General features: G+C 46.0%; 1 protein-coding gene across 1 annotated transcript in view; it reads right to left on the reverse strand.

The window, feature by feature from the left end:
• Positions 1 to 13,017: 13,017 nt before the first annotated feature.
• Positions 13,018 to 26,394, reverse strand: part of LOC120982976 (Myb related transcription factor, partner of profilin) — a 57,804-nt gene continuing 44,427 nt past the window's right edge. The window contains exon 2 of the mRNA XM_040413081.1: positions 13,018 to 13,563. Coding sequence (XP_040269015.1) covers positions 13,115 to 13,528 — 414 coding nt within the window. The 5' untranslated portion in view covers positions 13,529 to 13,563 and the 3' untranslated portion in view covers positions 13,018 to 13,114. The remainder of the gene's footprint in view (positions 13,564 to 26,394) is intronic.

A 26,394-nucleotide genomic window follows, 5' to 3' on the forward strand; every position in this document is an offset into this window, starting at 1 on the left:
ACTGTGACTGTGACGAGGGGACATCCTCTGCGTCTGGAGGAAAGAAGGTTTGTACACAAACATAGAAGAGGATTCTTTACGGTAAGAGCAGTGAGACTATGGCCTCTCTGCCTGAGGAGGTGGTGATGGTGAGTACAATAAAGGAATTCAAGAGGGGCCTGGATGTATTTCTGGAGTGTAATAATATTACAGGCTATAGCTACTAGAGAGGGGTCGTTGATCCAGGAGTTATTCTGATTGCCTGATTGGAGTCGGGAAGGAATTTTTTATTCCCCTAAAGTGAGGAAAATTGGCTTCTACCTCACAGGGTTTTTTTTTGCCTTCCTCTGGATCAACTTGTAGGATGACAGGCCGAACTGGATGGACAAATGTCTTTTTTCGGCCTTATGTACTATGTTACTATGTTACTACCCTCTATGTTCCTAATGTAGTGAGTTGGGGATAATTAGCACATACAGAGTGGTTAGGGTTAACCCCTAGGACATGCCCCACACTGGGTCAGCGCTCTCATTAGGAGCAGTGCAGGTCTGATACCTTCTAATGGCCAACAAAGATAGAAGTCATGAAGTTACATAGCGAGCTTTCGAGACATCACCAATCCCTTTATCAGGTGTACTGGGAGTACTGGGAAGAGACTGGTGATGTCTCTAACATCATTACTTCTATCTTTGTTGGCCATTAAAAGGTATCAAACCTGCAATACTCTCATGAGAGCGCTGAGCTAGTCTTCTATTGGCCAACACGGGACCAGACCTTTCCTTTACCCCCCACTGGACATCCTTAGGGTTATGAACCCTTGTCCACTGAGAAGATCATCCAGGACATGGACCACATGCTAGGTGGGTAGCGTGGTGATGTGAGCCCCCCGTTGTGTATGGGATTTGGCTATTAATCACACTCAGTAAGTACTTTTATCACTTAGCCTGTGTAAGCCTGATTTATTCTCAAATCTTTGAATTCATGTTATAACAGGTACATACCCTACTGATTCTGGGGGGGGGGCAGCAATGATGCCGCTGAGTCTTTACACCGGCGGTCACCCCTGCTGATCAGCTATTCCAGTTCGCAGTGGAATCAGCATTTAAGTTTCGGGAAACCCATTTAACTTTTGTTAACTATTTGCTAGTCCCACAAAGGGATGTTAATAGAGGAGCTTTTGATTGCGTCTATAATACATTACGTTGCTTATGCAATATATTATTCAGTCAGTCGGCACCAGTGTGGCACAGCTTCACAACTCCCTGCGCTGCAGCCCCCCGCGCTCTCAAAACGGGGAATCCGCTCTCTGTAACCGCTTAGATGCTGCAGTAGCTTCTGACCGCGACATCCAAGGGGTTAAACAGACCATTGCTTCTGCTGATCTGGGCCATTAGAACAGGAGCCGGGCTGTAATGTAAGAGCCAAGCGCAGCCGCTCTCCGCAGCGCAGAAAACGGTTATTCTAGGCTGCTGTAAAAAGGACTAGAATAAAGCCCATTAAGGATCGCTGCCTTCTCTAACAGCTGATCGGTGGGGGTCCTGGACGTCGGACCCCCACCAATCAGAGGATAGGTCATCAGCATTTAAGTCTCAGAAACCCCCTTAAGGACAGACTTAACTTCTCTGTTTTTGAATCCACTCCTGGTTTTGTCCTTAAATAGCCCTTCGGGTGCATGCACACAGCAGTGCGGCTCATCTCCGCACCACAATCCGATCCTGTAGTGGGTTGTGACATTTGCCCCAGATCTGCACAAACACTTAACATGCTGTGGATTTCAGGATCTGCCCCACATTTCTGCCTTATGTACACGAGATTGTGAAAAGCTCATCCACTTTGCTCTATCATGCTGTGGATTTCCTGTCTGCACGTGGCCTCAAGCTGGGGCCCCACCGGGACCATTTGTGACACTCCTGGTGGACTTTGTGCTCACCTCCCTCAGGGCGGTATAAAGTAGTGACAGAAATGCTGATGTCAGCGGGGTCGCTGAGAACCAGCATCATAATCATTACAGCCCAGGCCTGGAAAAGAGTCACATCCACCTGAGAAGAGTCCTGGTCATTATAATCTCCTGAGAAGAGTCCTGGTTATTATAATCTCCTGAGAAGAGTCCTGGTTATTATAATCTCCTGAGTAGAGTCCTGGTCATTATAATCTCCTGAGAAGAGTCCTGGTTATTATAATCTCCTGAGAAGAGTCCTGGTTATTATAATCTGCTGAGAAGAGTCCTGGTTATTATAATCTCCTGAGAAGAGTCCTGGTTATTATAATCTCCTGAGTAGAGTCCTGGTCATTATAATCTCCTGAGAAGAGTCCTGGTTATTATAATCTCCTGAGAAGAGTCCTGGTCATTATAATCTCCTGAGAAGAGTCCTGGTCATTATAATCTCCTGAGAAGAGTCCTGGTCATTATAATCTCCTGAGAAGAGTCCTGGTTATTATAATCTCCTGAGAAGAGTCCTGGTTATTATAATCTCCTGAGTAGAGTCCTGGTCATTATAATCTCCTGAGAAGAGTCCCGGTTATTATAATCTCCTGAGAAGAGTCCTGGTCATTATAATCTCCTGAGAAGAGTCCTGGTCATTATAATCTCCTGAGAAGAGTCCTGGTCATTATAATCTCCTGAGAAGAGTCCTGGTCATTATAATCTCCTGAGAAGAGTCCTGGTCATTATAATCTCCTGAGAAGAGTCCTGGTTATTATAATCTGCTGAGAAGAGTCCTGGTTATTATAATCTGCTGAGAAGAGTCCTGGTTATTATAATCTCCTGAGAAGAGTCCTGGTTATTATAATCTCCTGAGTAGATGTCAGGAGTGACACGTATACAGCAGCAAATAATGGGGGTCTCGGCGCTCAGACCCCCACTAGTCTGCATGAATCTCCTGAGAAGAGTCCTGGTCATTATAATCTCCTGAGAAGAGTCCTGGTCATTATATTCTCCTGAGAAGAGTCCTGGTCATTATAATCTCCTGAGAAGAGTCCTGGTCATTATAATCTCCTGAGAAGAGTCCTGGTCATTATAATCTCCTGAGAAGAGTCCTGGTCATTATAATCTCCTGAGAAGAGTCCTGGTCATTATAATCTCCTGAGAAGAGTCCTGGTCATTATAATCTCCTGAGAAGAGTCCTGGTCATTATAATCTCCTGAGAAGAGTCCCGGTTATTATAATCTCCTGAGAAGAGTCCCGGTCATTATAATCTCCTGTGAAGAGTCCTGGTCATTATAATCTCCTGCTGATTATTGGCAGGTCTCTCCTAGAGAGAAAGGGAGAAAACTAGGTAGAAGCCGGTCAGTCCTCAGCAGGAGAGCAGCCAAAACCAGGACTCTTCTCCAGGAGGCCGGGACTCTTCTCCAGGAGGCCGGGACTCTTCTCCAGGAGGCCGGGACTCTTCTCCAGGAGGCCGGGACTCTTCTCCAGGAGGCCGGGACTCTTCTCCAGGAGGCCGGGACTCTTCTCCAGGAGGCCGGGACTCTTCTCCAGGAGGCCGGGACTCTTCTCCAGGAGGCCGGGACTCTTCTCCAGGAGGCCGGGACTCTTCTCCAGGAGGCCGGGACTCTTCTCCAGGCCCAGTCTGCAGTGATTGTGATGCTGGTTCTCGGCATCCTCTGACTGTTAGCTGATGAGTGACCCAGCGCCGACACCAGTATTTCGGTCACTATTATATGCCGCCCCCAGTGAGGTCAGCATACAGTTGATGACAGGTTCCCTTTATCTATCAAGTGAAAGCTGATCGTGCGCCTGCCGTCACTCAAAGGGTCTCTGAGTTTTCAAGCAACGTCTTATAAGTCATGCAGACTAGTGGGGGTCTGAGCGCTGAGACCCCCATTATTTGCTGCTGTATACGTGTCACTGCAGAGGACAAACTCCCATAGACTTTGAATTGAGTCCGTCTCGCTTCCCTCCTCATTCAGCGCTCGGACCCCATCGATCAAATCTTTTGATATATCGCGATGTAGGCCTGGGAAATTTTGTTTAAAAATAAAATCTAAATTTGAATGTTGATTTTATTTTTGTTAATTAAACTAAAAAAAATCCCAAGACACAATTCAATCAATTATTTTCTTTATATTTCTTGTTTGCCATGCTCCCCCAGCCTTACCCTAACCCCAAGTAGGGCGATTACGGCAAATAAAACTAATCTCTACTTTATGGAGGATTATCAATTATAATCTCTATTCTCTTTTTTCTGGACGCACTGTAAATAAGGGAGTATCCAATGCCTGTAAATGGAGGGGCGCAGCTGCAAGGTTGGAGAGGCGTGCAGATGAGTGCGGGGACGGCGGGGGAGGGGCGCCAGCAAGGCAGGGTGGTACAATGGAAGGGCTCATGCACACAAACATCCCCATTCACTTCAATGGGGCCACAAAAGATGCAAACGGCACGAGGTGTGCAGTCCGAGGCATCCACTAAAAAAACTGAACATGTTCTACTCTGGTCAGTATTCGGACTAGGATCGGACTGGTCTATTATGGGCCAGATGTTCCAGTCTGCAAAAACGGATATGGTCATGTGCAGGAGCCCGACATGAAAGGGGACACAGAAGATGGCAAGGAGAAGTCCGGTGTTTGGCAGACGCTGCAGCCTGCCTGTTCAGCTTTCCGAGCGCTCTCCTCCATCAGGTGTACCTCCTTCAGCTTCCTCGCCACATGTGGCCCTTCACGAGACACGTCATGCTGAGGTGAAGTAGGAGGAGGGTAGAGGAGGTGGGACGGGCTCTGCAGCGGAAGCCTAATTCAGTGCAGAGGAGAGATCTACAACCACATGAGACGTCGGAGGACGGTGCTTCCGTACCACACCCTGAATGAGGCAGGGAGGCATAGACGTTAAGGAGTAAGGGCTCATGCACACGACCATTGCTTGGCCGTATTGTGGCCCGCAATACACAGGCACCGGCCGTGTGCATCCCGCATCGTGGACCCATTCACTTCAATGGGTCCGCGATCCAGGAGATGCGGAAGAGGAGGCACGGAACCGAAGCCCACGGAAGCACTACGGACTGCTTCCGTGGGTTTTCTGTCCATGCCTCCACACAGAAAAAAAGTAGTGTATGCACAAATTTTTTGCGGTGCGGACAGATCACGGACCCTTTCAAGTTGAATGGGTCTGGATCTGTCTGCGGCTGCCGCACGGATGTTGCCGTGCATTGGGGACCGCAAATTGCAGCCCCCAATGCATGGAACGGCCGCACAACGGCCGCGTGCATGAGGCCTAAAGCATAGGGCGAGTCATGGCTTTACTCTCCCAGATAAACCCGAGAGAATAAAAAGATGTAAAGCCCATAGGTCGGACCTAGATCATGGTTTAAGGACATGTCCCAAGGAGCCGGGTGGAAACGGGCAATCTCACCGAGAACCCCCACTGATGAGATGCCAGCCGTCCAGCTCTTGGAAATGAAGCACTTACTTCACATTGAACAGATGGAGACTGAAAGGTCAAAATATTTGGGGGAAGTGGGAGCCAAGGTGCCGGCTGAAGAAGCCGTTCTACGGAAAGACCGAAAGGTAGCCTGGGAAGAATGGCATCTGCTGGGCGGCTCTTGGGGTCTCAGAGGGATCTGAAGGTGGGGAACACTGAGGAACTTTTGGCGTCAACAGCATGGTCCTCATTTTCTTTGGGCTTTAGCCCACTGGACATTCAGAATCCACCATCTCGAGCATGGTCACGGGGGGCCGCCATCTCGAGCACGGTCACGGGGGGGCGCCATCTCGAGCACGGTCACGGGGGGCCGCCATCTCGAGCACGGTCACGGGGGGCCGCCATCTCGAGCGCGGTCACGGGGGGCCGCCATCTCGAGCACGGTCACGGGGGGCCGCCATCTCAAGCACGGTCACGGGGGGCCGCCATCTCAAGCACGGTCACGGGGGGCCGCCATCTCAAGCACGGTCACGGGGGGCCGCCATCTCGAGCACGGTCACGGGGGCCGCCATCTCGAGCACGGTCATGGGGGGCCGCCATCTCAAGCACGGTCACGGGGGGCCGCCATCTCGAGCACGGTCACGGGAGGCCGCCATCTCGAGCACGGTCACGGGGGGCCGCCATCTCGAGCACGGTCACGGGGGCCGCCATCTCGAGCACGGTCACGGGGGGCCGCCATCTCGAGCACGGTCACGGGGGGCCGCCATCTCGAGCACGGTCACGGGGGCCGCCATCTCGAGCACGGTCATGGGGGGCCGCCATCTCGAGCACGGTCATGGGGGGCCGCCATCTTGCCTGAGCTGTTCTTAAGACCATTTAGAAAGCATTAAGAAAATTGCTCTCCAGCAGCCCCATGGTCCATGGACCCAATGGACAGGAGGGGACCCTATTGACTTCTACGGGAGAGTTTTCTGGGCGAGGTCATTGTGCAGGGAGGTGGAGTAGATAAGCTGGGATATCCCCTATTGTGAATGGTGGATCTTCTCTTATGTATACACAGAGGTGATCTCATTACAGGCAGAATTAGTGGGAAAACTGCAGGATTTTATGTTTTTTGTTTAAATAAGAATGTTCACACAAATATTTTTTACTTTTTTCTGAGGTGTTTGATTGTTTTCTGCTGCATCCCGTTGGGGTAATTTCACACTTGCGTTGCTGGATTCCGACAATCTGTATGCAAACGGACAGCATTTGTAGACTGATCCGGATGCGGATCTGTCTCCCCGGTTGTCATCCGGAAAAACAGATCCGGTATTTACCTCTTTCTCATTTTTAAAGGTCTGCGCATGCACAGACCGCAAAACCGGATCTGTTTTTCCGGAACACTTGGGGCATTAATGCATTTAAATGTAAAATAATGCCGTATCCGGCATTCCAGCAAGTGTTCCGGAATTTCGGATGGAGAAAATACCGCAGCATGCTGCAGTATTTTCTCCGTCCAAAAACCATACAGTGACTGAACTGAAGACGTCCTGATGCATCCTGGACGGATCGCTCTCCATTCAGAATGCACGGGGATGAAACTGATCCGTTTTTTTCCGGTATTGAGCCCCTAGGACGGAACTTAATACCATAAAAGTTTAACGCAAGTGTGAAAGTACCCTTAGTTAAATAAAAAACCTGATTAACCCCTTAAGGACCTCCGCCGTCTATGTACGGCGGAAGTCCGGTCCCCAAACATGGCACCCGCTCGCATGTGCAGCGGGCGCCAATGCCGCCGGGTTTCTGCTATATTAAAACCCTCCAGCAGGCTTCAGAGCTTATTTCAGGACTATACCAAGACAGGCCACTAGGTGGCAGCATTGTATTGGTATAGTGCAGGGATGTCCAACCTGCGGCCCTCCAGCTGTTGAAAAACTACAACTCCCATCATACCCGGACAGCCTTCATCTATCAGCCTACAGCAGGGCATGGTGGGAGTTGTAGTTTTGCAACAGCTGGAGGGCCGCAGGTTGAGCCTCCTTGGTATAGTGCAAATGAAGTCTTCAATGATGGCTATTTAGCCATCAATTAACACAATGGGCAATCTAATGATTGCCAGGTATTGTCACCTAAGGTGACTTACAAATATAAAAAAATTAAAAGAAGTTCACCGCCTAAAAATACTTAACCAATAAAAAAAATAAACATCATGGGCATCACCGCGTGCGAAAATGCCCATACAATTAAAATATAACAATATTAATGGGATACGGCAAACAGAGAAAAAAATTAAAACAGCCAATTTGCCATTTTTTGTCACTTCAACTACCCAATAATTTTTTTATAAAAAGTGATCAAAAAGTCGCAAACACTTCAAATTGGAATCACTAATAGAACTGATCGTCCTCACACAGCCCCGTACACATAACTACAAAAAAGTTATAGGGGTCAGAATATGGTTATAAACATTTTATTTCTTTTTTTCCCTCAAAGGATTAAAAAAAAAATTCAGTATTAAAACGCAAGAAAAATGATACAAGTGTGGTATTGTTGTGACCGTACTGACCTGGAGAATGAAGATAACAGGTGAACAGAATTGCGGTTTTTCCCCAATTGTAAACCATTTGGATTTTTTTTCCCCGCTTCCTACTACATTGTATGCAACCGTAAATGGTGCCATTAGAAAGTACAACTTGTCCCACAAAAAATAAGCCCTCATTAGGCCATGTGAATGGAAAAATAAAGTTAGGACTATTGGAAGGTGCGGAGTGAAAAACGAAAATGTAAAAAAAGAACATCTCAGGGTCCTTAAGGGGTTAAAAAAGTAAAAAAAAATCAGTACAAAAACTCTAGGCATAGAACCTGCTAGAGGCTGAAAACACACATCGGTGTTTTGTGGCATTCTACACTTTGCCATTTAGTTGCATTTTACACGTGTTTTCCTTTTTTTGTTTTGCGGTAACCACTAGAGGGAGCTCACTACATACAGATTATACAGCCACCACTAGAGGGAGCTCACTACATACAGATCATACAGTCACCACTAGAGGGAGCTCACAACATACAGATTATACAGCCACCACTAGAGGGAGCTCACTACATACAGATCATACAGCCACCACTAGAGGGAGCTCACTACACACAGATTATACAGCCACCACTAGAGGGAGCTCACTACATACAGATTATACAGTCACCACTAGAGGGAGCTCACTACATACAGATTATACAGCCACCACTAGAGGGAGCTCACTACATACAGATCATACAGCCACCACTAGAGGGAGCTCACTACATACAGATTATACAGTCACCACTAGAGGGAGCTCACTACATACAGATCATACAGTCACCACTAGAGGGAGCTCACTACATACAGACTATACAGCCACCACTAGAGGGAGCTCACTACATACAGATTATACAGTCACCACTAGGGGGAGCTCACTACATACAGATCATACAGTCACCACTAGAGGGAGCTCACAACATACAGATTATACAGCCACCACTAGAGGGAGCTCACTACATACAGATTATACAGCCACCACTAGAGGGAGCTCACTACATACAGATCATACAGTCACCACTAGAGGGAGCTCACAACATACAGATTATACAGCCACCACTAGAGGGAGCTCACTACATACAGATCATACAGCCACCACTAGAGGGAGCTCACTACACACAGATTATACAGCCACCACTAGAGGGAGCTCACTACATACAGATTATACAGTCACCACTAGAGGGAGCTCACTACATACAGATTATACAGCCACCACTAGAGGGAGCTCACTACATACAGATCATACAGCCACCACTAGAGGGAGCTCACTACATACAGATTATACAGTCACCACTAGAGGGAGCTCACTACATACAGATTATACAGCCACCACTAGAGGGAGCTCACTACATACAGATCATACAGCCACCACTAGAGGAAGCTCACTACATACAGATTATACAGCCACCACTAGAGGGAGCTCACTACATACAGATTATACAGCCACTACTAGAGGGAGCTCACTACATACAGATTATACAGTCACCACTAGAGGGAGCTCACTACATACAGATCATACAGCCACCACTAGAGGGAGCTCACTACATACAGATTATACATCCACCACTAGAGGGAGCTCACTACATACAGATTATACAGTCACCACTAGGGGGAGCTCACTACATACACATTATACAGCCACCACTAGAGGGAGCTCACTACATACAGATTATACAGCCACCACTAGAGGGAGCTCACTACATACAGATTATACAGCCACCACTAGAGGGAGCTCACTACATACAGATTATACAGTCACCACTAGAGGGAGCTCACTACATACAGATCATACAGCCACCACTAGAGGGAGCTCACTACATACAGATTATACATCCACCACTAGAGGGAGCTCACTACATACAGATTATACAGTCACCACTAGGGGGAGCTCACTACATACACATTATACAGCCACCACTAGAGGGAGCTCACTACATACAGATTATACAGCCACCACTAGAGGGAGCTCACTACATACAGATCATACAGCCACCACTAGAGGGAGCTCACTACATACAGATTACACAGCCACCACTAGAGGGAGCTCACTACATACAGATTATACAGCCTCCACTAGAGGGAGCTCACTACATGCAGATTATACAGCCACCACTAGAGGGAGCTCACTACATGCAGATTATACAGTCACCACTAGGGGGAGCTCACTACATACAGATTATACAGCCACCACTAGAGGGAGCTCACTACATACAGATTATACAGCCACCACTAGAGGGAGCTCACAACATACAGATTATACAGCCACCACTAGAGGGAGCTCACTACATACAGATTATACAGCCACCACTAGAGGGAGCTCACAACATACAGATTATACAGCCACCACTAGAGGGAGCTCACTACATACAGATTATACAGCCACCACTAGAGGGAGCTCACTACATACAGATTATACAGCCACCACTAGAGGGAGCGCCCTACATACAGATTATACAGCCACCACTAGAGGGAGCTCACTACATACAGATTATACAGCCACCACTAGAGGGAGCTCACTACATACAGATTATACAGTCACCACTAGAGGGAGCTCACTACATACAGATTATACAGTCACCACTAGAGGGAGCTCACTACATACAGATTATACAGCCACCACTAGAGGGAGCTCACTACATACAGATTATACATCCACCACTAGAGGGAGCTCACTACATACACATTATACAGCAATCACTAGGGGGAGCTCACTACATACAGATTATACAGCCACCACTAGAGGGGGCTCACTACATACAGATTATACATCCACCACTAGAGGGAGCTCACTACATACAGATTATACAGCCACCACTAGAGGGAGCTCACTACATACAGATTATACAGTCACCACTAGAGGGAGCTCACTACATACAGATCATACAGCCACCACTAGAGGGAGCTCACTACATACAGATTATACAGCCACCACTAGAGGGAGCTCACTACATACAGATTATACAGCAATCACTAGGGGGAGCTCACTACATACAGATTATACAGCCACCACTAGAGGGAGCTCACTACATACAGATTATACAGCCACCACTAGAGGGAGCTCACTACATACAGATTATACAGTCACCACTAGAGGGAGCTCACTACATACAGATCATACAGCCACCACTAGAGGGAGCTCACTACATACAGATTATACAGCCACCACTAGAGGGAGCTCACTACATACAGATTATACAGCAAATCACTAGGGGGAGCTCACTACATACAGATTATACAGCCACCACTAGAGGGGGCTCACTACATACAGATTATACATCCACCACTAGAGGGAGCTCACTACATACAGATTATACAGCCACCACTAGAGGGAGCTCACTACATACAGATTATACATCCACCACTAGAGGGAGCTCACTACATACAGATTATACAGTCACCACTAGAGGGAGCTCACTACATACACATTATACAGCCACCACTAGAGGGAGCTCACTACATACAGATTATACAGTCACCACTAGAGGGAGCTCACTACATACAGATTATACAGTCACCACTAGAGGGAGCTCACTACATACAGATTATACAGCCACCACTAGAGGGAGCTCACTACATACAGATTATACAGCCACCACTAGAGGGAGCTCACTACATACAGATTATACAGTCACCACTAGAGGGAGCTCACTACATACAGATTATACAGCCACCACTAGAGGGAGCTCACTACATACAGATTATACAGCCACCACTAGAGGGAGCTCACTACATACAGATTATACAGCCACCACTAGGGGGAGCTCACTACATACACATTATACAGCCACCACTAGAGGGAGCTCACTACATACAGATTATACAGTCACCACTAGAGGGAGCTCACTACATACAGATTATACAGCCACCACTAGAGGGAGCTCACTACATACAGATTATACAGCCACCACTAGAGGGAGCTCACTACATACAGATTATACAGCCACCACTAGAGGGAGCTCACTACATACAGATTATACAGTCACCACTAGGGGGAGCTCACTACATACACATTATACAGCCACCACTAGAGGGAGCTCACTACATACAGATTATACAGTCACCACTAGAGGGAGCTCACTACATACAGATTATACAGTCACCACTAGAGGGAGCTCACTACATACAGATTATACAGTCACCACTAGAGGGAGCTCACTACATACAGATTATACAGCCACCACTAGAGGGAGCTCACTACATACAGATTATACAGCCACCACTAGAGGGAGCTCACTACATACAGATTATACAGCCACCACTAGAGGGAGCTCACTACATACAGATTATACAGTCACCACTAGGGGGAGCTCACTACATACACATTATACAGTCACCACTAGAGGGAGCTCACTACATACAGATTATACAGTCACCACTAGAGGGAGCTCACTACATACAGATTATACAGCCACCACTAGAGGGAGCTCACTACATACAGATTATACAGCCACCACTAGAGGGAGCTCACTACATACAGATTATACAGCCACCACTAGAGGGAGCTCACTACATACAGATTACACAGTCACCACTAGAGGGAGCTCACTACATACAGATTACACAGCCACCACTAGAGGGAGCTCACTACATACAGATTACACAGCCACCACTAGAGGGAGCTTACTACATACAGATTATACAGCCACCACTAGAGGGAGCTCACTACATACAGATTATACAGCCACCACTAGAGGGAGCTCACTACATACAGATTATACAGTCACCACTAGAGGGAGCTCACTACATACAGATTGTACAGTCACCACTAGAGGGAGCTCACTACATACAGATTATACAGCCACCACTAGAGGGAGCTCACTACATACAGATTATACAGCCACCACTAGAGGAAATGTCACACAGTCGAGGGAGGAGAAGAGTATGGGTCACTTATTACAAAAGAATTCGGCATCTGGGTCACTGACTAGATGCATCTGTTGAAGGCCATCATAATAACTGAACAAAGTGAACCTGAGAATAAGACTGAAGCCTAACTGTAAGGTGCATGGACATGCCTGAGTGACCATTAGATCTTTAGACCCCCCTCTACTTTTATCTGGAGTCTCCAGAACTTGGTGGAGATCAGTACCAAGAAGCCGCTGAGGAGAAGATAAGGATTATAATAAAGAGTAAACTATGATAACGTCACTGACCTGAGACTCTATAACTACAGCAGCTGGAAGACCGGTCACCTGAAATCCTCGGAGTGGAGAACTAGGAGTATCTGCAATCTAATGCTCACCCATAGCTCCCAGCTGTGTCCCATGGACATAGGACTCCCTCCCAGGCACTACCCCAGGCCCCAGGATGGCAAAGATGGTTTCCTCCTCTGCTGTGAGAACATCCTCTGCTGTCCCATTCTGCGTGGAATGAGGGATGCGAGCCAGCTTCTCCTTGGTCCGCCTCTTAAAGTCATTCCAGCGCTTCTGCACTTCCTGGGCCGTTCGCTTCCAGTTGGTGATGGCATTGATCTTTGCAGCGATGCCCTCCCACACGCGGCGTCTCTCTGCCACACTGAGGCGCCGGCTCTGCGCACCATACAGCATAGAATAATGGGCTCGCACTTCTCTGATAAGAATCTGGTTCTCTTCATAAGAAAATCTGGGCTTACGGAGGCGCGTCACTTCCTCCGTGTCGCCAGACATGGCGAGGGCATTCACTATGGCCTCCAGTGTTCTGGCTACAGGAGAGTAGAGAAAAGAGATGAAAGTGGTTATGCTGGGAAAGCCGATAGTCGACTGCACAGTGAGCATAGCATGCACTGCTCAAAACACAAGGAAGCGGGGTCGTGTCACAGCAGCAGCATCAACTCTGTATGATTTCTATCCTTCCTGTAGTCTCCTAATTCTATACACTGTATTCTGGAGCATTTCTATCCTTCCTGTAGTCTCCTAATTCTATACACTGTATGTATTCTGGAGCATTTCTATCCTTCCTGTAGTCTCATAATTCTATATACACTGTATGTATTCTGGAGCAATTCTATCCTTCCTGTAGTCTCTGTTGGTAATTCTATATACACTGTATTCTGGAGCATTTCTATCCTTCCCGTAGTCTCATAATTCTATATACACTGTATTCTGGAGCAATTCTATCCTTCCTGTAGTCTCCGCTGGTAATTCTATATACACTGTATGTATTCTGGAGCATTTCTATCCTTCCTGTAGTCTCCGCTGGTAATTCTATATACACTGTATGTATTCTGGAGCATTTCTATCCTTCCTGTAGTCTCTGCTGGTAATTCTATATACACTGTATGTATTCTGGAGCATTTCTATCCTTCCTGTAGTCTCATAATTCTATATACACTGTATGTATTCTGGAGCAATTCTATCCTTCCTGTAGTCTCTGTTGGTAATTCTATATACACTGTATTCTGGAGCATTTCTATCCTTCCCGTAGTCTCATAATTCTATACACTGTATTCTGGAGCATTTCTATCCTTCCTGTAGTCTCCGCTGGTAATTCTATATACACTGTATTCTGGAGCAATTATATCCTTCCTGTAGTCTCCGCTGGTAATTCTATATACACTGTATGTATTCTGGAGCAATTCTATCCTTCCTGTAGTCTCTGCTGGTAATTCTATATACACTGTATGTATTCTGGAGCATTTCTATCCTTCCTGTAGTCTCTGCTGGTAATTCTATATACACTGTATGTATTCTGGAGCATTTCTATCCTTCCTGTAGTCTCATAATTCTATATACACTGTATGTATTCTGGAGCATTTCTAGCCATCCTGTAGTCTCATAATTCTATACACTGTATTCTGGAGCATTTCTATCCTTCCTGTAGTCTCTGCTGGTAATTCTATATACACTGTATTCTGGAGCATTTCTATCCTTCCCGTAGTCTCATAATTCTATATACACTGTATTCTGGAGCAATTATATCCTTCCTGTAGTCTCCGCTGGTAATTCTATATACACTGTATGTATTCTGGAGCATTTCTATCCTTCCTGTAGTCTCCGCTGGTAATTCTATATACACTGTATGTATTCTGGAGCATTTCTATCCTTCCTGTAGTCTCTGCTGGTAATTCTATATACACTGTATGTATTCTGGAGCATTTCTATCCTTCCTGTAGTCTCATAATTCTATATACACTGTATGTATTCTGGAGCAATTCTATCCTTCCTGTAGTCTCTGTTGGTAATTCTATATACACTGTATTCTGGAGCATTTCTATCCTTCCCGTAGTCTCATAATTCTATATACACTGTATTCTGGAGCAATTATATCCTTCCTGTAGTCTCCGCTGGTAATTCTATATACACTGTATGTATTCTGGAGCAATTCTATCCTTCCTGTAGTCTCTGCTGGTAATTCTATATACACTGTATGTATTCTGGAGCATTTCTATCCTTCCTGTAGTCTCTGCTGGTAATTCTATATACACTGTATGTATTCTGGAGCATTTCTATCCTTCCTGTAGTCTCATAATTCTATATACACTGTATGTATTCTGGAGCAATTCTATCCTTCCTGTAGTCTCCTAATTCTATATACACTGTATGTATTCTGGAGCATTTCTAGCCATCCTGTAGTCTCATAATTCTATACACTGTATTCTGGAGCATTTCTATCCTTCCTGTAGTCTCTGCTGGTAATTCTATATACACTGTATTCTGGAGCATTTCTATCCTTCCTGTAGTCTCCGCTGGTAATTCTATATACACTGTATGTATTCTGGAGCATTTCTATCCTTCCTGTAGTCTCATAATTCTATATACACTGTATGTATTCTGGAGCAATTCTATCCTTCCTGTAGTCTCATAATTCTATATACACTGTATGTATTCTGGAGCATTTCTATCCTTCCTGTAGTCTCATAATTCTATATACACTGTATTCTGGAGCAATTCTATCCTTCCTGTAGTCTCTGCTGGTAATTCTATATACACTGTATGTATTCTGGAGCATTTCTAGCCATCCTGTAGTCTCATAATTCTATATACACTGTATGTATTCTGGAGCATTTCTATCCTTCCTGTAGTCTCATAATTCTATATACACTGTATGTATTCTGGAGCATTTCTATCCTTCCTGTAGTCTCCGCTGGTAATTCTATATACACTATGTATTCTGGAGCATTTCTATCCTTCCTGTAGTCTCTGCTGGTAATTCTATATACACTGTATGTATTCTGGAGCATTTCTATCCTTCCTGTAGTCTCATAATTCTATATACACTGTATGTATTCTGGAGCATTTCTATCCTTCCTGTAGTCTCATAATTCTATATACACTATGTATTCTGGAGCATTTCTATCCTTCCTGTAGTCTCCGCTGGTAATTCTATATACACTATGTATTCTGGAGCATTTCTATCCTTCCTGTAGTCTCTGCTGGTAATTCGATATACACTGTATGTATTCTGGAGCATTTCTATCCTTCCTGTAGTCTCATAATTCTATATACACTGTATGTATTCTGGAGCATTTCTATCCTTCCTGTAGTCTCATAATTCTATATACACTGTATTCTGGAGCAATTATATCCTTCCTGTAGTCTCCGCAGGTAATTCTATATACACTATGTATTCTGGAGCATTTCTATCCTTCCTGTAGTCTCTGCTGGTAATTCTATATACACTGTATGTATTCTGGAGCATTTCTATCCTTCCTGTAGTCTCCGCTGGTAATTCTATATACACTGTATTCTGGAGCATTTCTATCCTTCCTGTAGTCTCATAATTCTATATACACTGTATGTATTCTGGAGCAATTCTATCCTTCCTGTAGTCTCCGCTGGTAATTCTATATACACTGTATTCTGGAGCAATTCTATCCTTCCCGTAGTCTCATAATTCTATATACACTGTATTCTGGAGCATTTCTATCCTTCCTGTAGTCTCATAATTCTATACACTGTATTCTGGAGCATTTCTATCCTTCCTGTAGTCTCATAATTCTATATACACTGTATGTATTCTGGAGCATTTCTATCCTTCCTGTAGTCTCATAATTCTATATACACTGTATGTATTCTGGAGCATTTCTAGCCATCCTGTAGTCTCATAATTCTATATACACTGTATGTATTCTGGAGCATTTCTATCCTTCCTGTAGTCTCATAATTCTATATACACTGTATTCTGGAGCAATTATATCCTTCCTGTAGTCTCTGCTGGTAATTCTATATACACTGTATGTATTCAGGAGCATTTCTATCCTTCCTGTAGTCTCCGCTGGTAATTCTATATACACTGTATTCTGGAGCATTTCTATCCTTCCTGTAGTCTCATAATTCTATACACTGTATTCTGGAGCATTTCTATACTTCCTGTAGTCTCATAATTCTATACACTGTATTCTGGAGCATTTCTATCCTTCCTGTAGTCTCATAATTCTATACACTGTATTCTGGAGCATTTCTATCCTTCCTGTAGTCTCCGCTGGTAATTCTATATACACTGTATGTATTCTGGAGCATTTCTATCCTTCCTGTAGTCTCATAATTCTATATACACTATGTATTCTGGAGCATTTCTATCCTTCCTGTAGTCTCATAATTCTATATACACTGTATGTATTCTGGAGCATTTCTATCCTTCCTGTAGTCTCCGCTGGTAATTCTATATACACTGTATTCTGGAGCATTTCTATCCTTCCTGTAGTCTCATAATTCTATACACTGTATTCTGGAGCAATTCTATCCTTCCTGTAGTCTCCGCTGGTAATTCTATATACACTGTATGTATTCTGGAGCATTTCTATCCTTCCTGTAGTCTCATAATTCTATATACACTATGTATTCTGGAGCATTTCTATCCTTCCTGTAGTCTCCGCTGGTAATTCTATATACACTGTATTCTGGAGCATTTCTATCATTCCTGTAGTCTCATAATTCTATACACTGTATTCTGGAGCAATTCTATCCTTCCTGTAGTCTCCGCTGGTAATTCTATATACACTGTATTCTGGAGCATTTCTATCCTTCCTGTAGTCTCATAATTCTATATACACTGTATGTATTCTGGAGCAATTCTATCCTTCCTGTAGTCTCCGCTGGTAATTCTATATACACTGTATTCTGGAGCAATTCTATCCTTCCTGTAGTCTCATAATTCTATATACACTGTATTCTGGAGCATTTCTATCCTTCCCGTAGTCTCATAATTCTATATACACTGTATTCTGGAGCATTTCTATCCTTCCTCTAGTCTCATAATTCTATACACTGTATTCTGGAGCATTTCTATCCTTCCTGTAGTCTCATAATTCTATATACACTGTATGTATTCTGGAGCATTTCTATCCTTCCTGTAGTCTCCGCTGGTAATTCTATATACACTGTATTCTGGAGCAATTCTATCCTTCCTGTAGTCTCATAATTCTATATACACTGTATTCTGGAGCATTTCTATCCTTCCTGTAGTCTCATAATTCTATATACACCGTATGTATTCTGGAGCATTTCTATCCTTCCTGTAGTCTCCGCTGGTAATTCTATATACACTGTATGTATTCTGGAGCATTTCTATCCTTCCTGTAGTCTCTGCTGGTAATTCTATATACACTGTATGTATTCTGGAGCAATTCTATCCTTCCTGTAGTCTCCGCTGGTAATTCTATATACACTGTATTCTGGAGCAATTCTATCCTTCCTGTAGTCTCTGCTGGTAATTCTATATACACTGTATGTATTCTGGAGCAATTTTATGCTTCCTTTACTAACCGCTGATAATTCTATATACACCGTATGTATTCTGGAGCATTTCTATCCTCCCTGTAGTCTCCGCTGGTAATTCTATATACACTGTATTCTGGAGCAATTCTATCCTTCCTGTAGTCTCTGCTGGTAATTCTATATACACTGTATGTATTCTGGAGCAATTCTATCCTTCCTGTAGTCTCCGCTGGTAATTCTATATACACTGTATTCTGGAGCATTTCTATCCTTCCTGTAGTCTCCGCTGGTAATTCTATATACACTGTATTCTGGAGCAATTCTATCCTTCCTGTAGTCTCTGCTGGTAATTCTATATACACTGTATTCTGGAGCATTTCTATCCATCTTGTAGTCCCTGCTGATAATTCTATATACACTATATGTATTCTGGAGCAAATCTATGCTTCCTGTACTAACCGCTGGTAATTCTATATACACTGTATTCTGGACCATTTCTAGCCATCCTGTAGTCTCCGCTGGTAATTCTATATACACTGTATGTATTCTGGAGCAATTATATCCTTCCTGTAGTCTCTGCTGGTAATTCTATATACACTGTATGTATTCTGGAGCAATTCTATCCTTCCTGTAGTCTCCGCTGGTAATTCTATATACACTGTATTCTGGAGCATTTCTATCCTTCCTGTAGTCTCCGCTGGTAATTCTATATACACTGTATTCTGGAGCAATTCTATCCTTCCTGTAGTCTCTGCTGGTAATTCTATATACACTGTATGTATTCTGGAGCAATTCTATCCTTCCTGTAGTCTCTGCTGGTAATTCTATATACACTGTATGTATTCTGGAGCATTTCTATCCTTCCTGTAGTGTCTGTTGGTAATTCTATATACACTGTGTGTATTCTGGAGCATTTCTAGCCATCCTGTAGTCTCATAATTCTATATACACCGTATGTATTCTGGAGCAATTCTATCCTTCCTGTAGTCTCTGCTGGTAATTCTATACACTGTATTCTGGAGCATTTCTATCCTTCCTGTAGTCTCCGCTGGTAATTCTATATACACTGTATTCTGGAGCAATTCTATCCTTCCTGTAGTCTCTGCTGGTAATTCTATATACACTGTATTCTGGAGCATTTCTATCCATCTTGTAGTCCCTGCTGATAATTCTATATACACTATATGTATTCTGGAGCAAATCTATGCTTCCTGTACTAACCGCTGGTAATTCTATATACACTGTATTCTGGACCATTTCTAGCCATCCTGTAGTCTCCGCTGGTAATTCTATATACACTGTATGTATTCTGGAGCAATTCTATCCTTCCTGTAGTCTCTGCTGGTAATTCTATATACACTGTATGTATTCTGGAGCATTTCTATCCTTCCTGTAGTCTCATAATTCTATACACTGTATTCTGGAGCAATTCTATCCTTCCTGTAGTCTCATAATTCTATATACACTGTATGTATTCTGGAGCATTTCTATCCTTCCTGTAGTCTCTGTTGGTAATTCTATATACACTGTATGTATTCTGGAGCATTTCTATCCTTCCTGTAGTCTCTGTTGGTAATTCTATATACACTGTATTCTGGAGCATTTCTATCCTTCCTGTAGTCTCTGCTGGTAATTCTATATACACTGTATGTATTCTGGAGCATTTCTAGCCATCCTGTAGTCTCCGCTGGTAATTCTATATACACTGTATTCTGGAGCATTTCTATCCTCCCCGTAGTCTCCGCTGGTAATTCTATATACACTGTATTCTGGAGCATTTCTATCCTTCCTGTAGTCTCCGCTGGTAATTCTATATACACTGTATGTATTCTGGAGCAATTCTATCCTTCCTGTAGTCTCTGCTGGTAATTCTATATACACTGTATGTATTCTGGAGCAATTCTATCCTTCCTGTAGTCTCTGCTGGTAATTCTATATACACTGTATGTATTCTGGAGCATTTCTATCCTTCCCGTAGTCTCATAATTCTATATACACTGTATTCTGGAGCATTTCTATCCTTCCTCTAGTCTCATAATTCTATACACTGTATTCTGGAGCATTTCTATCCTTCCTGTAGTCTCATAATTCTATATACACTGTATGTATTCTGGAGCATTTCTAGCCATCCTGTAGTCTCATAATTCTATATACACTGTATGTATTCTGGAGCATTTCTATCCTTCCTGTAGTCTCTGCTGGTAATTCTATATACACTGTATGTATTCTGGAGCATTTCTATCCTTCCTGTAGTCTCTGTTGGTAATTCCATATACACTGTATGTATTCTGGAGCATTTCTATCCTTCCTGTAGTCTCTGCTGGTAATTCTATATACACTGTATGTATTCTGGAGCATTTCTAGCCATCTTGTAGTCTCATAATTCTATATACACTGTATGTATTCAGGAGCTTCTCTAGCCATCCTGTAGTCTCCGCTGGTAATTCTATATACACTGTATGTATTTTGGAGCAATTCTATCCTTCCTGTAGTCTCTGCTGGTAATTCTATATACACTGTATTCTGGAGAAATTCTATCCTTCCAGAACCCTGGGAACCTGAGACCGAAGGCCCAGCGGTAGGGGTGACCGCCACTTCAGTGGAAGAGGGGGAGACAACCTGCTAAGTGTGATGGTGGGAGACGTGGAGGACTTGCCGCCGGGTCCTGAATTGGCAGACCTCAATGTCTCCGGGGATAATTTTGGTACCGCTCAACGTCAGGACCCAACCCTATCCCGAGCCTGGGAAAATGTGTTAATAGTAGATGGTGAACCACAACAACCTGGGGCAGAGTCGGTGTTTCCCCGTTTTGTGGTTCATCAGGATATGTTGTATAAGGTAAACAAACTACGGGGTGAGCCTACTGAACAGTTGGTGGTCCCCAAGGCTTATCGCAAGCTTGTGTTAGATCTAGCCCACCAACACGTTCTCGGGGTCACCTGGGGCTGCAGAAAACTCAGGATCGTATTCTACAGCGGATTTACTGGCCCAGCATATTCAAAGAAGTGGAAGAGTTTTGCAAGTCTTGCCCAACCTGCCAGATAACTAGCCCCCAGCCACATTTCCGTAGTCCCCTAGTGCCTCTCCCGATTATCAAAGTAACGTTTGACCGAATAGCTATGGACCTCGTTAGCCCAGGACCGAAGTCCGCCAGAGGGCATCAACACATCTTAGTCATTCTAGACTACGCCACTCGGTACCCGGAGGAGGTGCCACTGCGACATACCTCGGCCAAACTCATAGCTAAGGAGTTAATTGAGATGTTTTGCCGAGTAGGACTACCTAAAGAGGTTCTGACCGACCAAGGGACCCCTTTCATGTCCAAGGTGATGAGGGAACTCTGTAAGTTGCTGCACATAAAACAACTAAGGACGTCCGTTTACCATCCGCAAACGGACGATCTGGTAGAAAGGTTTAACCAAACATTAAAAAATATGTTGAAAAGGGTAGTGTCTAAAGATGGGAATTACTAGGACCTCCTTCTGCCCTATCTCATGTTCGCAGTGCGAGAGGTACCCCAGGCCTCTACTGGGTTCTCGCCCTTCAACTGCTATACGGCAGACACCCTCACTGTCTCTTGGGCGTGGCCAAAGAGGCGTGGGAACAACACGTCTGGTCCGGATCTTTAACTCGGGTGATCGTGTTTTGGTTCTGGTGCCGACCGTGGACAGTAAGTTCCTGGCTAGATGGTAGGGGCCCTACAAGGTACTCGAGGAAATTGGAGATGAAAACTACAAGGTACACCAGCCAGGGCGGCGAAAGCCGGAGCAGGTTTTCTATGTGAATTTACTCAAACTGTGGAAAGATAGGGAAACCTGTACAGAAGACAGCCCGTGGCCGGGTTTTCTAGGAGAAGAGGTACTGGACCCTCTGTCTGATGCAAGAGAGGCGGCTGCCACAGTAAAAGTTTCTGACAGCCTCTCCTCTAAACAGGCTCAGGAGGCCAGGGAGTTCATTAGTCGGAACACGGATGTGTTCTCGGACCTCCCTGGATGCAATTCCATAATCCAGCATGACATTGTCACTGAGCCTCAGGCAAAAGTCCAGGTAAACCATACTGGGTACCCGAGGCTCGGTGACAAGCCATATCGGAGGAGGTGCAGCTAATGTTGCAGATAGACGTCATTGAAGAGTCAAAAAGTGAGTGGGCCAGTCCTATAGTATTGATACCCAAGCCGGACGGGACGTTGTCGTTTTGTAACTACTTTAGAAAACTTAACAAGGTTTCCAAATTTGATGCGTATCCCATGCCCCAGGTGGATGAGCTCATCGAGAGGTTAGGACAAGCCCAGTATTTTTCTGTTTTGGACCTCATGAAAGGGTACTGGCAGGTGCCCCTAACGGAGGCTGCCAAGGAGAAAACTGCCTTCATCACGCCTGAGGGGCTGTATCAATATAAGGTCTTACCCTTTGGTCTGCATGGCACCCCCCCCCCCACACTTTTCAGCGACTAATGGACATTGTGCTTCGTCCATATGCTTCGGCTTACCTGGACGATATTGTCATCCACAGTACCGACTGGGAAAGTCACCTACCCAAAGTGCAGGCTGTAGTGGACTCCCTTCGGAAAGCTGGACTGATCGCTAACCAAAAGAAATGTGCGATAGGGTTAGAAGAGACTAAGTACCTGGGGTATGTCATTGGGCGCGGAGTCATCAAACCCTAAGTGAACAAAATCGAGGCGATACGGAATTGGCCCTGACCTGTCACCACGAGGCAAGTAAAGTCATTCCTGGGAATGGTGGGCTATTACATGGGGTTTGTTCCCCACTTTGCTACTCTAGCCGCACCCTTGACAGGGCTCTTGAAGGGACGAAAATCAGTGATGGTTTGCTGTAATGATCGGGCGGAAGAGGCTTTTGCCGCTTTGAAGTCGGCCCTGTGTGGGTTTTGGTGACGCCCGACTTCAAGAGGGAGTTCGTGGTACAAACGGATCCCTCCGAAGTAGGCATTGATGCTGTACTGTCTCAGGAAGTCAACGGGGAGGAGCATCCCGTTGTCTTCCTAAGCCGCAAGCTCATCCCAGCCGAGACCCAGTACAGTATAGTGGAGAAAGAGTGCCTGGCCATCAAGTGGGCAGTCGAGTCTCTCCGCTACTAATTGTTGGGGAGAAAGTTCCGCCTGGTGACCGAATACTCCCCAATAGTCAAGTCTATCAGGACTTAGAACCTTATAAGCTACGATATTAACTGATATTTTGGGGACACTATCTTATGAATATATGAATTTGGTATTATTATTGTCTGCAATATCGGATCATGCTAATTTTTCATTTTTATGAATTGTTATGTGTTTTATATCTATTTTGGGTTTATAATACATTTTTTTGTCCTACGTACTTTGCGGAAGGAGGAGTCTATCTTTATTTATTAATTTCCAGACTCCGCCGACTATGATGGAGTTTGTTCAGTTTCCGTTCGGGATCCTGTCTTTTTACCAGAGAAAAAAGTGCTGGGATTTTTTGTCCGGTCCTCTTGACAGAATCGGTGACAAAGGCTCCAAACGCAGATGAATAAAGTGCAGACTATGTATTAAGTATCTGCAACCTCCGTCGTCCTCCTCCGGGGGCAAGAGCGCGACCTCTGGTAGGGACTGCTGACCAGTTGGGGCTGTCTTTTAGGACAGATCGTCCAGTGGCCTACAGCGTCTTTTGTGAAGAACGAGCAAATGTAGACAATGATACATTCATCCAACGTCATACACTAAACATAAGATAAGTGCCACCATAATGCTGCCACACACAGCGCCCACCTAACGCTGCCACACACAGCGCCCACCTAACGCTGCCATACACAGCGCCCACCTAACGCTGCCATACACAGCGCCCACCTAACGCTGCCATACACAGCGCCCACCTAACGCTGCCACACACAGCGCCCACCTAACGCTGCCACACACAGCGCCCACCTAACGCTGCCATACACAGCGCCCACCTAACGCTGCCATACACAGCGCCCACCTAACGCTGCCATACACAGCGCCCACCTAACGCTGCCACACACAGCGCCCACCTAACGCTGCCACACACAGCGCCCACCTAACGCTGCCACACACAGCGCCCACCTAACGCTGCCACACACAGCGCCCACCTAACGCTGCCACACACAGCGCCCACCTAACGCTGCCATACACAGCGCCCACCTAACGCTGCCATACACAGCGCCCACCTAACTCTGCCATACACAGCGCCCACCTAACGCTGCCATACACAGCGCCCACCTAACGCTGCCACACACAGCGCCCACCTAACGCTGCCACACACAGCGCCCACCTAACACTGCCACACACAGCGCCCACCTAACGCTGCCATACACAGCGCCCACCTAACGCTGCCATACACAGCGCCCACCTAACGCTGCCACACACAGCGCCCACCTAACTCTGCCATACACAGCGCCCACCTAACGCTGCCACACACAGCGCCCACCTAACTCTGCCATACACAGCGCCCACCTAACGCTGCCATACACAGCGCCCACCTAACTCTGCCATACACAGCGCCCACCTAACGCTGCCATACACAGCGCCCACCTAACGCTGCCATACACAGCGCCCACCTAACGCTGCCACACACAGCGCCCACCTAACTCTGCCATACACAGCGCCCACCTAACGCTGCCACACACAGCGCCCACCTAACACTGCCATACACAGCGCCCACCTAACTCTGCCATACACAGCGCCCACCTAACGCTGCCACACACAGCGCCCACCTAACGCTGCCACACACAGCGCCCACCTAACGCTGCCATACACAGCGCCCACCTAACGCTGCCATACACAGCGCCCACCTAACGCTGCCACACACAGCGCCCACCTAACACTGCCACACACAGCGCCCACCTAACACTGCCATACACAGCGCCCACCTAACGCTGCCATACACAGCGCCCACCTAACGCTGCCACACACAGCGCCCACCTAACTCTGCCATACACAGCGCCCACCTAACTCTGCCATACACAGCGCCCACCTAACTCTGCCATACACAGCGCCCACCTAACGCTGCCACACACAGCGCCCACCTAACGCTGCCATACACAGCGCCCACCTAACGCTGCCATACACAGCGCCCACCTAACGTTGCCACACACAGCGCCCACCTAACGCTGCCATACACAGCGCCCAACTAAAGCTGCCATACACAGCGCCCACCTAACGCTGCCATACACAGCGCCCACCTAACGCTGCCACACACAGCGCCCACCTAACGCTGCCATACACAGCGCCCAACTAAAGCTGCCATACACAGCGCCCACCTAACGCTGCCACACACAGCGCCCACCTAACGCTGCCACACACAGCGCCCACCTAACGCTGCCATACACAGCGCCCACCTAACGCTGCCATACACAGCGCCCACCTAACGCTGCCATACACAGCGCCCACCTAACGCTGCCATACACAGCGCCCAACTAACGCTGCCATACACAGCGCCCACCTAACGCTGCCATACACAGCGCCCACCTAACGCTGCCATACACAGCGCCCACCTAACGCTGCCATACACAGCGCCCACCTAACGCTGCCATACACAGCGCCCACCTAACGCTGCCATACACAGCGCCCACCTAACGCTGCCACACACAGCGCCCACATATGCAGTTGCCCCATGTGATGATTTCGAATGTAGTGCACCCATAACAGAGCCATAAACAGCTGCACCGAGACTGTTCTGTAGTTATTTGGCTGTAACTGCCCAGTCACCCCACCCTAGTGCCCACACTGCCCAGTCACCCCACCCCAGTGCCCACACTGCCCAGTCACCCCACCCTAACCCTAACCCTTTCCATCCTGGAATGCGGAGCAAGACGCCACAATGCAAGTCACTGGGGACGGATCCGTTTTCTATGACACAAAAGAAAACGGATCCGTCC

This window comes from Bufo bufo (assembly GCF_905171765.1).
Source record: "Bufo bufo chromosome 8 unlocalized genomic scaffold, aBufBuf1.1 SUPER_8_unloc_1, whole genome shotgun sequence".
Classification (NCBI taxonomy): Eukaryota; Metazoa; Chordata; class Amphibia; order Anura; family Bufonidae; genus Bufo; species Bufo bufo.